The 17716-nt window shown below is 38.9% G+C and overlaps 1 protein-coding gene across 3 annotated transcripts in view; it reads left to right on the top strand.

The window, feature by feature from the left end:
* for (cGMP-dependent protein kinase for) overlaps positions 1–17716 on the top strand; it is a 44199-nt gene that overhangs the window by 12870 nt on the left and 13613 nt on the right. For all 3 annotated transcript variants that reach the window (XM_032438693.2, XM_032438694.2, XM_002052490.4), the window contains 2 exons: positions 5755–7351; positions 14841–15007. In XM_032438693.2, coding sequence (XP_032294584.1) covers positions 5817–7351; positions 14841–15007 — 1702 coding nt within the window. In that variant the 5' untranslated portion in view covers positions 5755–5816. The remainder of the gene's footprint in view (positions 1–5754; positions 7352–14840; positions 15008–17716) is intronic.

Below are 17716 nucleotides of genomic sequence, written 5' to 3'. Positions count from 1 at the left end.
ACACACACACACATGCATGCACACATAAACATTTTCCCGTTATGGTCTCGACATAACTTTCAATTGATGTCTCAATTTGATGTTAGTGAGCAAGAGGGTGAACGCGAGCTGTCGGGCTGCAGGGTGCAAAGAGTTACCTCCCCACATTCTATACTCACCACACTCCAGACACTCCCCACACTCCCTCTACTCTACCCACGCTGCTCACTTCAAATTATACGGCCGACTAACCGCTTAATTATGTTTAAATGATTCGAATGCGCTGCATTTTTGGCATGCTTTGCGCATGTGTGTGTGTGTGTGTGTCGCGAGTGTGTGTGTGTGCGTTTATCTTGTCGCTAACTTGTTGACTGACAGTCCGGACAGTTGGGCCGGCGATCAAATCATGCATGTTGCATGCTTTGCAGTTGTCTTGTGGCATTTTGTTTGCTGTCTCTTTTGATTAGCAAATGATGATGATGATGATGATGATGACGATTTCGATGATGGCAATCAGGAAGCTAAAATATGTCAATTGTACATCAGCCACGGGTGGGGTGGGGCAGAAGGGGGAGGAGCATACATGTTAGTTTTATGTTCATGTAAATTTGATCATTACATTGCCTTAACAGTCGCACGTTAAGAATGCTGTTAACAATTAGAGGAATGTCACATGATAATGATCCAGGCCAGGAAATACATATACGACAGCTTAGAATTAGCATTAATATTTGGTAAATAAACGAGCCTGTCCAATTAGCTAGCTCTAGTTTGTTTTCTATGCATCAGAAAAATCACGGCAGCCATTTTGATTTTACTCGAACTAATACTTTTTGAGTTATTACTCAGTATCTAATTATAAGAGATACACTCCTCCATAGTTTGCATATCGAAAACCTTTTACTTCGATTATCATTAATGCTACCTATTCCTTCTTCCTTTTCAACTTATCTATTCTTCTTGACTGTTTAAATTTTTCTTCAGTTTTGTCTTCTGATCCTTTAAGAAGTTAACTTTTATTTTGAGTCATGATATCTATAAATATAATATTTAAATAAATCTAAAAATTGATTGCACATTTGATCAAATCGTATTTCATGATAAATGGCTTATCTTAGGTTCATTGCAAAATTATCAGATAATATGTATATCATGCCCCATGAATTTTCTATATCTCACCAACTGTAGAAACTAAACGCTTTGTTTTAATTGAAATTAGCTTATTTACCATTGCATCAATGCTTTATCCTTCAATTAAATTTCAATGAAAACATTTCGTGTGAGCTAGTGAACCTTTGTATATAGCGCCGTGTAATCTTTGGCGATCTTTTCACGTAGTCGTAAATGCTTACTAAATAGTTCCTTGTTCGAGAATGTTTATTTCCTCAGTGTTTAGACACTCAACAATAGGCTGATCATCTGGCGTGAATCATCTATGGCAGCAATCGTTTAAGTCAAAAGTGCTTACTCATTAGCAAATGGGATCACTTACTTTTTATTTAGATTAGATTTAATTAGGTAGCCACATGCAAAAGGCAAGATCAGTTGAAGAACTGCAGCGATCACTCGCCCAATGTGTGAGAGTTCCGCCTTCTCATGAATTTGTAAGCTTATGGAAAGTGTTGCCATGACCAAAAGATTTGAGATTTGCAACGTCTGGCAACGCCGCAACTGATCGTGTACAATTTGTTGGCATTGCTCGCAAAAACTACCCGATATGGTGTCGACATATGTTTCGAGACGCAGATCAACAATGTTTCTATATTTAAATGCCTGCCGATGGTTTTTGGGGCGACATGGCGGGCTTATCAGTGGCATGAATGAACTCACGATCGATTGATGTTAATACCCTCGATTGGCTTGCGTTGACATTCCAAGGCGCCTTCCACACATTTTATTGACTGAACAACAACAGGCTGCGGGTCGCAGGGGGGGAGGGAGGTGGTGAAGCCAATATTTATAAATGTATTCATAATACAAATTAAAGTTAAGAACCTGTTTCCATTGGCGCACTGAATGAAGAGGCTGCGAGGGGCAGTGGACGGCGGAGGAGGAGGAGCAGAAGGCGGAGAAGTGGGCATCATTTAAATGACAATAAAAATATAAAATCATTTAAAATATTACGTATACGCCACAGCCGGTTCGTGTGTTTATTATTTATGTGCTCGAGATGAAAACAAATTGCACGCGTAATTGCGCTTAAGTGGCCCAAAAGCCTCTGCCGCACATTGGGCATACACATTTATTGAAATGCCATGGCACATGTCGAATGGATGGGGTTTGGGGCACAGCAACGGGAACGGGAACGGGAACGGATGCTTTCCAATATTTTGAGTGGCCTGTCAATTGTTCTATAAATAATACGGCAATATCTGCGCTTTTTGTGTCAATTGTTTTCGTTGTCGCTTCTCGATTGGTTTTATCTGTTTAGCAACACTTTTTCGGCTTTGCATCCAGCACAACTTACGTATTGTTCTGTAGTTTTTGCATTTATTTCATTTCGCGCCCAATTACGCGCCGTAATTGCCCCCACTTCTCATTGGGGGCGTCCCCAATGTCATTAGTTTGCCATTGTTTTTGTTTTGTATTCGCATTGTTTGTCAAAACAACAGCTTGGCATACAAATCGACTATTAATCCGCTGTGCGATCATTTAAATGCTAATTACCATTTAATACGATCGTTTTGCATAGCTGCTCGGCTTCAATGATCGATCAATGTTTTGCATAAAACTGATAACACAAAACGAATAAATGCCTAAATATGTCAATTAGTTAAGAGCGATCGCTGATGGCCCAATTATGAAATATGCGAACAGCTTTTTCTAAGAGCCTAAAAATCAGATCCTTCAAAATTGAACTGCAGATATTTCTATTTGAATATTAGCAGCACAATTCAAGTGCTTTACGTGTCCATGGAAGAAGGCTAAAAAGGGAAGGCTAAAAGGGGTATTTGTGTTGCTGAATGTGTCAGGCAGAAGGAAGCATCTCCGAGTCCACAACGTATATATATATTCTTGATCAATAGTCGAGTCGAGTCGAGAAATCGATATAAATCGATACCGAAAACCTATTTAATGAGCCAATTTTATAGGTTTTCGGATCTGAAGTCACCAAATCTAGAAAAGTATAGATATATAAAGTATCTTTCAGTTTATAGCTGCATTAGGCTTAAGTATAAGCTTCAGCTTATGCCCTAGTCGGGCACATTCAACTTACTTGTTTGTTTTTAAATTAGTTGCAAGAGTATTTGAAACGATTGCCACATAATATAACATTGTTTTTTATCATAATTTGACAAAGATCGTTTATTGAAAACAAAAGAAAATTCAAAGCCTATTCATATGTTTTTATGAGAGCCGTTTCTTAGAATGATAACTGATCATTAATATATTTATCTTAATTACTTGTAAACAATAATTAAATCTGAATATTTTGCTTTAAATAGATCACAGCCAGTAAATAAACTGACCTGTGACCTTTTTCGCATTGATCAGTTTTAGTTATTGAAATTCTTCTCGTCGTCTATAAAAGAACTTAAGGCTTTATATTAATAACTCACTTTTTGTTTACGTATTTACCAGTTGAATATGTTTTTTAAAAAAAATCAGATTTTTACAAACAACAAAAAACACGTTTTTGATCATTGAAGTAAATTTACACGCAGTTCTTATAGCCCTGAATGCAAACATCTTTAGTTCGCTCTCGTCAAGTGGTTGACAAGTCGAAGTCCAAAATTAATTTATGCGATCAGCTGCTCTTCAGGTTTCAAGCAGATCTTCAACTAGTCAAGTGGGAACTTTTATTGTTTTTACACCTACGCAAAAGACTACAACACAAATTAAATACACTGAGCGGAAAATATATTGAGATTTTTGTAGACAATCTACGATCCTTTTATTAGGTTCTGTAACCAATTGATCCCCAAGAGTCTCAAATATGTTTAGTTTTGAAAGAGAACTCTGATAATAAGTATATCAATTCTGAAAATCAACCAATTATGTGTAAATTTGCTCAGTGTAGCTCTACAATACTCTGTCTGGCTTGGATCTTCAAGTGATCTTCGAGTTCTTCAGCATGTTCTTCAGTTTGATACTTTTGGATCATAGCAATTTTGCATGCCAGTTGTTGCCTCTTTTTCGCATTACTTGCCACTCTTGGTGGCAACCTGATCTAACTGGACTCGATCTTCTGCTGATCTTCTGGCCCCCTGGTAGCGTCGGCAGAGAACTCGGGGATGCTTCTTGCTAAAACCTGATTGCTAATCGTTTATGGCTCACCTTTGCCGTGCTTAGATTTGGCATATTTTTAGCTTTTCATTTCGTTTGAATTGCGCTGAATTGAATTATTGTCGAAGCGCAGCCAAAAACAACACCAGACACAGACACAGAAATATGTCAAGAGTTGTCTGTGCCAGTTTCTCCGTTGCGTTCTCTTGGCATTTTGACACTTTTTATTTTTTACCTCAAATGTTTAATAACAAAAATAACGTACGCATAACAAGTATCCAGATATCAAAATAAAACAAAACTCGCACTGATATCGTAAAAGACTTAAGGCGTGTCTGTCGTTTAGCGGCGATAGTCGAGCGGCTCCACGGGCGATAGAGACATTCGAAAAGCCGCCCAGTCATGTAATGTGAATATATATATCTAGACGGATACCCTGGACTAGAAAGACACGCTGGGGTATATTTGAAAGAAATGTTGAGGCTTAAGCTAGAGACTGAGCATATTGCATGGAAGGCAAGAAGTCTTATTCTAACAAGACGTAGAATGTATTAGGCATTTAGTTGCAATTGTTTTGTATTATATAAAGAAGCGTGGCCATTATTTTTATACCATACCTGTGATGTGACATATTAACTCATGCTCTGAAATAAATGAAAAGTCATTTAAATGTTCTCATTGTTTGGTGTTTTACGATTTCGCTCAGTCTCATATGTGGTTAATTTTGGGCTCTCTATACATTTTTTTTTTTAAATCCTAAAAGCAGTCTCTTTATAACAAGAAAATAAACTGACTGTAATCGAGATCTAACCTATAATCCCCCCCCGACCAAGTGTTTTGTCAAAGTTCCAACTATCAATATCTGTCCATGTTTTCATTTCCATTACGGGATAAATCTATGCATCAATAAGCCACATATTCTATACAAATGTGAGTGGAAGTCTGAGCTGTATAATAATAAAAAATACGCTTCAACATTTCTTGTACTCGCTTGCCTTTATGATAAATCAATAAATAGTGTTAATTTAAACAAACCATGAAATAAGTTAATAATATATATTTTACTTATTTAAATAGATTTCTGACACGAATATCTAAGAGCGATACGGCTTAATAAATTATGGGCTTGCAAATTAATTGTACACGCTAACAACATTTTTTCTTTATAAATATGCCAAACTTTTTTTAATACATTAGTTAAATGTTTTGCAATCTTAAATGAAAATACGATATCTTTGTGTCAAGCACGCGTACGTTAAGCGAAATGTTAATGACGATAATAATTTTTTAGGGCCAACAATTAACCGCTGCTAATTTGTGTGGACCGACATTTGGCATGTCTAAAGCGGAGGCGTTTGTCTTGAATTTGGGTGGGGTTGAGGTTGACTGTGAACAAGTCAATCAATAAATTGATTGTGAATATTATTGTGCGCATAATCTCAACTGTTGTAAATCAGTTCGAATGTCTGCTGATTAGCTGACGATAAGATTCATTTTTTGCCAGCTACAACTCATTTTTGCTCTCTCTCTCTCTCGTTCTGTGTGTAGGTGTGCGTTTAACGAACTGAGCAAATTCCACGTGGCGGCGGTTCTTCTGGAAAGCCGCCTGGATGCGTTTTTGCTTTGATCGGCTGTGCTTCGCAACCAAGCGGCCAGCCAACAACAGCAACAGCCACCAGCAACAACAGCAGCAACAACAACAACAACAACAACAACAGCACAGCTGCACAAATGAGCCGTGCAGCAGCAGCAGCAGTAGCAGCACAAATGCACCACCAATCGCAACCACAGCACCACCCGTCACTGTCTATGCCGAATACCAAAAGCTGCAGCCAGCGTTAATCAGCAGAGACGACACCGAGGCCAAGCCACCGGACATCAGCCCAGAGAGCGGCACCCGAGAGCAGACGCTGCCGCCGCCGCCACCAACGGCCCCTCAAGCACCCCCGCCACCAGCCGTTAGCACCACCAGCACCACCAGCCCCGCCAGCAGCAGCAGTGTAGAGCGTCGCTATCGGCGCCACAGCAGCGCCGAAGATCAGAGGCGCACGAAAGCGTTTGCGATTGCGATTCCGTTGCCGAAAGCGAATTCGAATACGAATTTGCGAAAAGCGGCCAGTATGCAGCAGGAGCCGAACGCCAACTATCAGTTTCAGCCCGACCTGGGTCTGGTGAACATCGTCAACAACAACAACAACAACGGCAACAACAACTTTGCCAACAACAACATCAACTTTGCCAACAACGGCAGCGGCATCGTGACGCTACCCGCTGCGAACAGCATTGGCTATCTCGGCCTGGAGCATACAGCGGCGGGTCTACGCCTGATACCCGCCCCGGGGCCGCCCTGCCATTCGGACGTGCTCACCCATACGCTGATCTACGGTACGCCGCCATCGGGCACGCCGCAGCAGCTGCACACAGATCCGCGCAGCCTGCTGCATCAGCAGGAGTTGCAGCTGCAGCAGCGCTACCAGCAATTGCAGCAGTTGCAGGCGCAGACGCAGGGCGTTTACACCGCCTCCGGCAGTCCCGTTCCGGTGCTGTATCAGCCCACGCCCACCAGTCAGCCCGTTGCCATACCCGGCGCCTGCCATTCACCCACCGCCCAGCCACACCAGCAGCAGCAGCAGCAGCAGCAGCAGCCGCCCAATTCCTTGGCGCTGGCACAACAAATGCAGGGATTGCGCATATCGGGCAGCGGCTCAGCCACGCCCTCGCCGGTGGGCATGGTGGATGCCACGCTCATGATGAGCAACAATACGTACGTGGCGGCCACGCCACAGGAGGAACGCTTCCTCCAGATCATACAGGCCAAGGAGATGAAGATCCAGGAGATGCAGCGTGCCCTACAGTTCAAGGATAACGAAATTGCCGAACTGCGCTCGCATCTGGACAAATTCCAGAGCGTCTTCCCCTTCAGTCGCAGCAGCGCCGCCGGCTGTGCGGGCGCCGGCGCCGCCTCGCCCGGCGCTGGCAATGGCTCCGGCTCTGGCGCTGGCCCCACCACTGCCACGGGCGCCACACGCAAGTCGGGCCAAACGTTTCAGCGTCAACGTGCCCAGGGCATTTCGGCGGAGCCGCAAAGCGAATCCTCGGTGCTGCTCGATCACATCAGCTTTCCCAAATACGAAAAGGATGAACGGTGAGTGGCAAATGTCTGAGATTCTGTTTGTTTGAAATTCCCTGAATCTTAGTCGGGCAAAAGATAATAATGAGCTCCAAGATTGAGTTTTGCTTGGCTCATGCTCCGGCTTCTAATGCTTGTAGATTTTATGATAATTAGCCTAGAAGAAGAAGTCCTGGAATATATATATATATTCCTAGTCAGTTTGTATTTCCGTCAACCTGTTTCTATGCAAACTGCATAGTCTCTCAGTTTCAACTATTATCATAAAGCTTCGCTGGCGTTCGTCTTCTTATTGCAGGTATAACATATATCTGAAACTGACGGATCTGTTCATTATATCATGTAGGATATACCTCTGGACGATTTATCGTTTTTCTGGATATATTTAACAGAATCTGCATTTACTAGCATTGTTAGCCTCCGTATATATGCACAACCCTTTAAAGTAATACAATTTGTAGCTCCCATAGGAACAATAATTCGGGAAAAACCTTGCGTACAAAATCTGAGATGTTTACAAGAGTATTTTTATGTTTATGTTTATTTATATGCTCACCCAAGCAAACCTTGAAATATTACTTAGATTAATCATTCCTGGAAAATTGATTTCGAAAAGCTTATCGTTAATTTTTGTTGTCTGTGACGTGTCTCGAAAATTCACATTTCCGGCCGTGAGGGAAAACTTTTAGGTAGGTTTCCATCAAGAATTATACAGAATATTCGGTTGATATTGAAATGTGAAACAATACTGATTACAGCGAGTGAAAGATCAGGGCTGCCAGCTCTACCAGCCAGACGGAGACAGAGTTAGCTATAGATTATAAAAATATATATTTAAATATAATTAAAGTATATATATATATATATATATTTAGCTCGTATACCGATGCCGATAATGATCATCATTAGCGTCATCGGCGGCGATCTTAATCGATAGAAACAGCGCCTTTCGACTGTCCCAAAATGCGTTTATTCAAAATTGTGCTGACAGTTCGGCGGGTTCACAGTCCCCCAGTCTGCCCACAAATCATCAAAGTGGCCTTCGACAGTGTCATATACTATATATATACTAGATCTATATTATATATACTATATATATATAATTTACTATAAAGCCAGTGCCAAATGGGCAGCTAGCACACAATTTAATTGCGTCATGTGGCAACATTTTGATATATTTTGTTTTTAAACAAATTCTTTTTATAACATTTGATCGGAAGAGAAAAAAAGCGCCCCCCAAAATTAGCTGAAAATATCATTAATTTTGCATCTAAAATAAAAGAAAGGTAGAACAAATAACTTGATAGCACAACGAACTGCGTATACCCTTCAGCTGTTGACAGATTTCATATCTTGTATCTCGTATTTACATTGTATTCATGTATCTTGTATCTTGTATCTTGTACTAAAGTTCATTAGCTAGTCGCAAAGCCCACGTCAAGGCAATTGGAAATTTTGTGAAAATTGTGAAAATGCGTGGGTACATTTTTCCGTACAGATCTTTTGGACTTTATTAATTTTCACACTTGGCTGTTGTCTGGACGTTGGCTTTTTTTGGAACTTTTACTGCATCTGTTCTGGACTGGTTTTTTATACATTTTTGTTTTGCCGCCAATTTGTTTGCGTTCTTCGTCTTTGTTTGCAGTGAGAGCGAAAAAAAAAACATAAATATTTATTTTTTAGTTTTGTGTTTTTCTTGTGATATGTTTTTTTTTTTTTTTTTGTGTTTTTCTGCGTTCAGATGTTTCCTGCAGATTGTTGGGAGACGACACGCGCGCCCAATTGGCTGTCAATGATGGTTTGTCTGGCAGCTATTAACGAGCTATTATACTTAGTTACGGAATTAGACAGAGTTAAGATGTGGAAATTTTGAGCTAAATTTAGATATAAACATATTTTGTGTGTTCCAGTTGAGCAAACTGGCATTATCTGAACGGAGTTCGTAAAACAGTTGAAGTTTCTTGGCTGGCTTCACATTTTATGCCCTTGCAAAGGGTATTATAATTTTGTAGTGAAATGTGTAACGCATAGAAGAACACAACTCCGACCTCATAACGTATATATATTGTTGATCAATAGCAACAGACAAGTCGATATGGCCATAGCTCAAGATACCTTAACTTTTTCCTGTGCTTGTTAGGGTATTAAGACGTTGGCGTGCCGCAGATAGCCCCTCTTGTTGTTCCTTAATTAAAATTAAATTAACAGTTGCTTGTTTTATGTCATATAATTTGCTGAAGACACAAATATTTCTTGCACTCATCTATTTTACTTTACGTGCAGACTCGATAATATAGATTTATAGCTATAAAAGCTATAAAACTAGCTAGGGTATTAGCTTTAGTTTGATTATTAGCTTCTCCTCATATAGTTGCCTCAAGAGACTTTGTTTTACTAGATAGACCTACATCAAGTCTGTACCTTAATATAAAAAAAATTAAAGATTTCAATGTTTGTGCTGTTTTATGTCTCAGATTCGAATATTATTTAGCTGCTGGCCAAGCAAATGGTTAATGCTAAGAAAAAAAAGACTCACATTTTTCATTATTGGGATAATCTTTGAGTTTAGTCCTCGATTGATCGTCTTGACCTTGTTAAGAAACTACAATTCATGTGTTCGCAGGCCGACAATGCAATTTGGCGACTATTTTAATTCATTTGCATGCGCATATATACATATTTGTCTATCTGTGACAAATCTACATTTGGCATTAAATAATGCCGCAAATTTGTTAGCTGGACGCAATTTATGCGATTTTGTGGCCAATCGCGAACTGCTGACACAATCATTGAAAATCGCTGCAAATTGAAATCCGACTGCAAATGCGTTGTCAACAATTCAGCCTTTTAATGGCCGAAAATTCAATGAGACCTGCGGTTGGGGCAGCGGCAGCTAACCAATTCGGCGTACACTCTATCTATGACTAAAATCTATGCCGCAGCCGCAGCCGTTGGCAACGCGTATGTGCAACAGGACATTTTTTGACACTCGCGTGGCATAAATCAAATGCGTTGCAGGCCGCCGGCGCTCCACGTTGCACTCGACTCCTCTACTTGCGGCTAGCAGCTCCACTCTGAGTCCCACTTCTCCAAGTGCTCTCGACGGGGCCATCTAATAAATAATGCCAGCAAATTGTGCAAAGTTGTGCCGGCTCCAGCCGTGTCTGTCGCAGGGGGTCGCATGAGAACTTGCTACAGCGCATTATGCAAGCCACTCGAGAGATGGCCAAAAGTAAAGCTTATGTAAATGTAGGGCACAGCTAACCTATTATAATTGTATAATTGAGCTGCAATTAATTAAAGTTCACAAAAGTCACTTGGTTATTAAAACTAAAGTCTTGATCAACTTTTACGCAATGCATAAACTATCCAAACTTTTTACTGGACTCTAATTTATAAAGAGATATTCGAGCAAAGTTTGCTCATCAAAAATCGAAACATATTCTATTCGATATGAACCATATATCCATTTACTACAAAAATACAAAATCCAAATCTCAAACTAAGACATTTAGTCATAAAATCGAATTTTTATCGCCGAAATAATCAAATATTTACAGCAATAATAAAGATGAACTTGTCTTTCCCATCACAATAAACTTTGCAAATCAAAGGCAAGTTTAAAGCAAGATTTTTAGATTGTTTTAATAGTTGTCTTTATTATATTTTAATTGTCTAGAAGATGTTCGAAAAACCTATTTCCTCGCTTTCTATTTCCCATTGCTGCTGAAAGTGTAGCCTTAATATTTTTATGGTTGGCATTAATCAATTTATGGCTGTAATTAGTTTTTGTAGTCTATTACGGACTAAATTGAGTTCTTAAGATCTCTAACATTGTCGCATTTAAGAAGCCAGGCAGATGTTGAACAAGAATATGTACCCTTTTAAGACTTAGTAAGACATTCCCAACATTTAAAAGCTGTTTCTATGTAATTTCATTTCCTATCGCCATCTTAGGTCTCTGTTGCCTAACGCGCTGTTTGTTATAAGGCGCAGATTTCTAACAATTTATTTATTTATTAGAAAGCTTATTCATTTGATTTTAATGTTTTTAAAAGAAAAACCAAAACTGAACTCATATTAAGACCATTCAACTTATTCTAATAGCTTGGTCTTATATGATCAGTTCTGAGAGATTGATGCATGTAATAGAAATTGTATAAATTCCATCCACCCTTTTAGGTATGCTACGGAATTTGTATTAAATGTAAGGGACCATTTTATCAATATTCAAATTAAATATTCAATATTCAAACCATTTTATCAATTAAAATCAGATAAATTTGCATGCCTATGTGACTGCTTAATCCTGCAGTTGAAAACTTTTTATGCAGATGTCGAGTTGGGTATAACTGCAAAGTTTTTAAAAAATCTTTAAAAATTTCAATTTCAAGCCGTAAATGTCAGATAATTAGCTGTCAGATTTTGGACATGGTCTGCGAATATGTGGGAATATAGAAAGAATAAGGAAGAGCCACAGTCATGCGACTAGAAAATAACTCAGTGTTGTATAACAAATGTCTTAGAACTGAAATAAAATAAAACAATTAATTGTAGGGCTTTCTAACTAAATGCGTTAATTATATAAATATAAATGTGCTTCTTAATATCACTTGATCTTATTTTAGTTACTGCGTTTTTTTTTCGTACATTACGCAATACTGTCTTGCAGGTGTTAAATGCAATTGGACAGCTAGTCATAAACTAACGCCCACACACAATTTGCAACTTACAAAACACCTCGAGTTATCTTTATTATCTCAAATTACGTACGCATATATCATCAGGTCTTTGGTTCGAGTTGTGTGTCTATGTGGATTGTCCAATTGCTTTTGCTGCTGTCGCTAATAACTATTTGCACAGCCAATTTGGACTGAAAGCAAAAGTCAACTTCAAATAATTGAACGCACCCGCAATTGAAACTCTCAAACTGTGAGATTTGCGCCTTGGGAGGCTTGAGGCTCTGAGAAAAAGGTGCAGCGCCGACTCGTTGGCGTCTATTTGTTGTGCAGCTTGCGGCTGCGGGGCAGGGTCTGATGCTAGCTCAGCCTTGGCATGCCTGGGCATACATAAAATCAAATTTACGCACAAATATAGTCATATAAATGGTTATAGCTTCCGATAGACAACTGGAACGTTGGCTGCCTTACTGGCTGACTTGCTGCCAGCACGCCCCAAAGGTCTAATTGAAGCTATTAATTGTTTGGCTCGCCCGCGGTGGCATGACCAGAAAGTGGCACCCTGCCACACCATTTGCAGCCAACGAGCGAATGCCTCCACCGTGGCTTACACAAATTGCACACCACATGCATTTCTGCCTGCTGTGCTGCTTGTGCGAATGCTAATTTACGCATAACAAATGCTCCAAAACTAGACTAAATGATCGACTATATGCACGCCCTGTAAATTGAGCTAGTCATCTGTTTTCTATATTTATTGGGATTTTCTTTTCAATATGAATATTCAAAATGCGTTACATTTTTATTTAATAAATTAACTATTCAATTTATTTGTTTTATGTGTGTAGAATATTTTCAGGACATCGGAATATTATCTTTTATAAAAGAATCTAAACAAATTTTCGTATTTTTTAATTTCTTAAATTAAACGAAAATTCGTTAAAATTATTAACAACAAGTAAAAGTTGCTGTAAGAACTGAAAGATGCCAAATTTGGTAACTCCAGATCTTAAAACCAAAGAGATTTGCTCAGACAAGTTATCGATTATTAAACACAAACTCATACTATAGAATAGTTAAGATTAGATAAGTGTCGCGGGAATATTTAACTTTCGAAGTACAAAGATTCCATTAGAGATGGACATTGTTAAATTGTATTTCAAATGCATTCAAGTCGTAACCAAAATGTTAGGGATTAAATCAAATTTATAGTACTATCTTTATCTTTATTATGATTATTCATAGATACTGCTACCTTACCACATGTTAACTTTAAGAGTTAAACTACTCTTCGAGCGTTTTAAACTTAGGGTATTTTGCATCTTGTGGCGTTGGAATAGCGCCGCGGGTGTTGCACCAATAGCATCGTTGCCACAGCCGCGCACCACATCGAACTCTAAAACTCGAACCCGTTTCGGGTGCCCAAATAAACTTTTTGGTCGGGGCGTTGAAATCTAATACGCATTTTTCTTTCGCAAAAAAAAAAAACAAAAAAAAAAACGCTTGCAGCATGCGAAATTAAATTGGTCGCTTCCTAGGCGACCGACACCAACTGGCACCTACGACGATTACACTTTAAGAAATCATGGATTAGGTTCTATAGCTGCGAAGTTTTTCTTGATGATTCAGAATGTTAAGGTGTTTTTTTTTTTAGAATGTATATCATTTTGATCTTCCGATTTAGCTTAGGATAATTTGGATAATTTTTTTTTTTTGTTAATTTTAAATATTTTTATTTAGATCTCTTTGAAACTAGTCAAGAGGCGATCGTATGAAAAACAAGATGATGTCTTTTCTTCTCTGTTCCCAATTATTTTCTTATCTTCGTAAAAGCAGATACTATGAAAAATACATACCTTATCTCCACTCTTTATTTATAATAATGTTTAACTTTCCATGAAATGTTTATTTTGTTCCAAAGTTTCTTGAGATGTAGTCCAAGATTTCTTGCAGTGTACGACTTGGAGTTTAACGTCGCCGTTAACTGCGTGACTGTCGCGTATCGAGTAGCTTGTATGTTTATTAAATTTTTTATATATTTTAATTGTAAGTGTTGTCTTGTGTGTGCTAAAAATATGCGATTACCTGCCAAACAGGCAGTGCAGCTTGTCTGTTGGCCTGGCCTGGCCTGGCCTGGTCCGGGCTGGCTGGCTGGCTGGCAACCCCCACTCCATCCCACAACCCACATAGCTGAACTCATCATCCACTATCGTGGCTTCAAATTGGTTGCTATGCGCATGCGCCACATTGCCAGAGCTAACAAATTGGGTGCACACAGTTTGGAGCCACCCCGAAATGACGACAGGCGCGTTAGGCCCGATATTAAGAGTTGGGCTTTAATTAATCGGCCCAAGTCGATACAGTTGCCGGCTGGCTGGCTGCCAGGTTGGTTCGTTGTCAAATTCGTTGACAGATAAAGTCATTTGACATTTACAGGTATTGGCAACATGGCACATGACTGCAGTTCGGCCCCCTCTCCAAAACCTACCTCTCCCTACTGTCTTATTTTCAAATTTGCTTTAATTTCATATCAAGCAAACGTTTGTTTTTTTTCTATATTTTTTCTTTACGCACAATGACAGCAACTTGTTGTATTGGTTGTAAGCCAAACTGGCGAACCAGATAAAAAACGATTTATATGTGTCAGTTGTGGAATTAATTGGCCTTTTGACTTTGTCAGCGTCGAATGTGCAGAATAGTTGTTAAGAGCACGACCGATCATTTTAGGACGTGTCCATTGACAGTTTGCTACCATATTTGACATGGCCGTAACGTAATTTATTGAATATATCGTTAACCGAATCTATGCATTTATCAATTTGCAGTTCCCGTGAACTTATCAAAGCGGCCATTTTGGATAATGATTTCATGAAGAACTTGGACTTGTCGCAAATACGCGAAATTGTCGATTGCATGTATCCGGTTAAATATCCAGCCAAAAATCTAATTATCAAGGAGGGAGATGTCGGCAGCATTGTATACGTTATGGAAGGTAAGTTTTCTTTTGTATAATATATCATGGGCACTTATCCTAAGCCTAAAAACATTACAATATTTATTGACTCAATTTTCTATAATTTTCTCGATTCAATTTCTCGAATCGTACTGCGGCTTTAGAAACTAGAATAGAAGAGTGTTGGCTTGAGTTTTTCGCTTAAAGGATAATCTTAAGGAATATTTTGATCATTGCCCGAATCATCAAAGTTTTTTATTACAAATTGCTATTTATGAGAATTTAAGTACTATTTACGATAATATATTTCTCCTTAACTCTTTCTTAACTCAATCTTTCACGAAACTAAATTATACACTGAACAAATATTTGTTTTTTAGTGATATTTCCTCCCAATTTAAATAGCAAGTTCATGAAATACATGTTTTTCATACCCACACAGTGAGACTTTCCCGATTCGATCTAGATTGATTTGCTGTCTGAACATAAAACAATTTCTCTAGTCAAAATGAAATTAGTCGGAATCAAATTCAAATAGCTTTCAAACCTAAACATTCCTTTTGATTTATACACATTTTTTTTTGTTTTTAATCAACACATCTAACATCTTTTCCAAATTGAAAGTTCGCTTTTTTTCGCCATGGTTTTAATTTTGGTGAAACTCATAAAACAAGTGAAGAAAAAATGTTGTTGTAAATTCGCAATGTTCCTGAAGCATCAGCCAATTATTCTTCAGATGGGTATGTTATTGAAATGTTATTTTTTTTATAAAATATTGTGTGCTTAAAAAGGGGTTTTCTTTTATAAATTTAATCAATCCTGGGCGCACTTAAGTATGCAAAATTGTATCCCACCTGATCTTGCTTCACTTTCGCGCAGCGCCTACAAGTATGCAATAGAAAATTGCACAATTGCGACTACGACTGCATTATTTATTTTCATTCCCCGCTTACTGCACTGCTCACCCGACCTATGCAACTGTCTGTGTTGGACGCCCACGTTTTTGTCTCCCGATCGTGCCACTCGTTGTGGCAGATAAGTAGCGCCTATTTTGGCAGCACACAGTCTGCACGCGCGCAGCTGTGGCATCGATTCTGTTGGCGCTGTTGTTGTTGTGGCTGTGATTGTGGTTGTGGTTGTCTGTGCCCTCCCAGAAATGCGCATGCGTCGCGGTCGCACCCACACAACCCGTCGAGAAGTTCACAAGTTTGCCATACCAGCGAAATGTCAGCGGTTGGGCAGCTGCTCCTAAATATAGTTTTACGATTTTCCTTTCCATTTCAAATACCCTGTGCCTATGCGAATTGGGTGTGATTAGCTTGTAGATATCGGCAATAAAGAAAATTATTGTGATAGGTATAAGTAGTATACCATTCCCCCTTACTCCTCTGACATACCAAAACAAAATCTTTAAGGATTATTCCTTGATCTCCAAAAAAAACAAGTTATTCAGGAACGTGTTTGGTTTCCTGTCAGATTACACAAAACCTGACTACAGGGTATCTGCTTGCCTAGCAATATTGCCTGGAATATTCTTACAAGCTTGTTGCTTGTTTTTCTTCTTTTTTTTTTTTGGGGTGTGTTTGTGTCTAATTGTTGTTTTAAATATTTGCACGCTATTGTCTGAATTTGCTTGGATTTAGAGTTTAGGATTGGTTTTTGTTGTTGCGATTCGTGTTAATTTAGTGGCCGACTTAATTTAACATTTTAGTTGCGTCAGCAACAAGCTAATTGCATTATGTACAAATTGAAAACTCGACTATGAAGCGCCAAAGTTAAGAAGAAGAAAGTTAACTTGTGTGCGCTTCCTCATAAAAACTGAATCCAAATGATGATTCATTATGATGATAATAATGCCGATGATCATGCAACGCCGCCGACAGTTGCTTCCTTAATCTGTGCAACCTCCGCACTTGAAAGCCGGCTGCACCAACTTCGACTGCTCCTGGCCCGCTACCCGTTTCTCGGGAGCCAAAAAAAAAAAAAAAAAACAACAACAGATGTCACGGCAGCTGTTATATACAATACACACTCACAAAGAGAGAGAGAGAGAGAGAGAGAGTGTGTGTGCGAGTAAAATTCTCATCTTACATGATCGTAGCAGCAGATGTGCAAAACTCATGAGTGCCGGCCATGTGAGTGAATCGAGTGCGCTTCATTTGAATGAATGAATGGTTATGATAACCCAGTACCCATGGCTGTGACAAGTGAGGTCTATAAAACTGCGATAAGGCATGTACATTTACGTACATGAAACATTGTGATAAGGAATTCATTAAGTGGCATAAATTGAAAGTGATCAAGACATGCCTATTTAAGTATCACGGCAAATAGTAGAAATTGATTTAAAATGATTTATTTTGAAATGAGCTAAGCTTTGAGTTTTAAGTCACAATCAGCATTTCAGGCAACTATCTGCATTTACAATTCTTTTTATTTACTGGTCACACAACAAAATATGGCACGTCGTGTTGTTTGCCAGCAAACAAATGTATGTGCAAATGTACTTTTTAGTTTATTTTTTATAACGATAATAAATTGTTTACGTTAAGTAAGCAAAAATAACTTATATGTCATAGGTGTGTCTCGTTGAACAACTTATCATGGAATATATACATACGTAGCGTACCAGTTATGCATGTGTAGCAGATCAGGAAATCGACCTTGTCTAACCTAACCAACGCACTTGTTAGCGTTTACGCTTTACCTGCATGTGCATGTGCGTGCGTGTGTGTGTGTATGTGTGTG

This window comes from Drosophila virilis, chromosome 4 (genome assembly GCF_030788295.1).
Source record: "Drosophila virilis strain 15010-1051.87 chromosome 4, Dvir_AGI_RSII-ME, whole genome shotgun sequence".
Lineage (NCBI taxonomy): Eukaryota > Metazoa > Arthropoda > Insecta > Diptera > Drosophilidae > Drosophila > Drosophila virilis.
The sequence above is the reverse complement of the archived record's forward strand: the minus strand, read 5'-3'. Positions and strand labels throughout refer to the sequence as shown.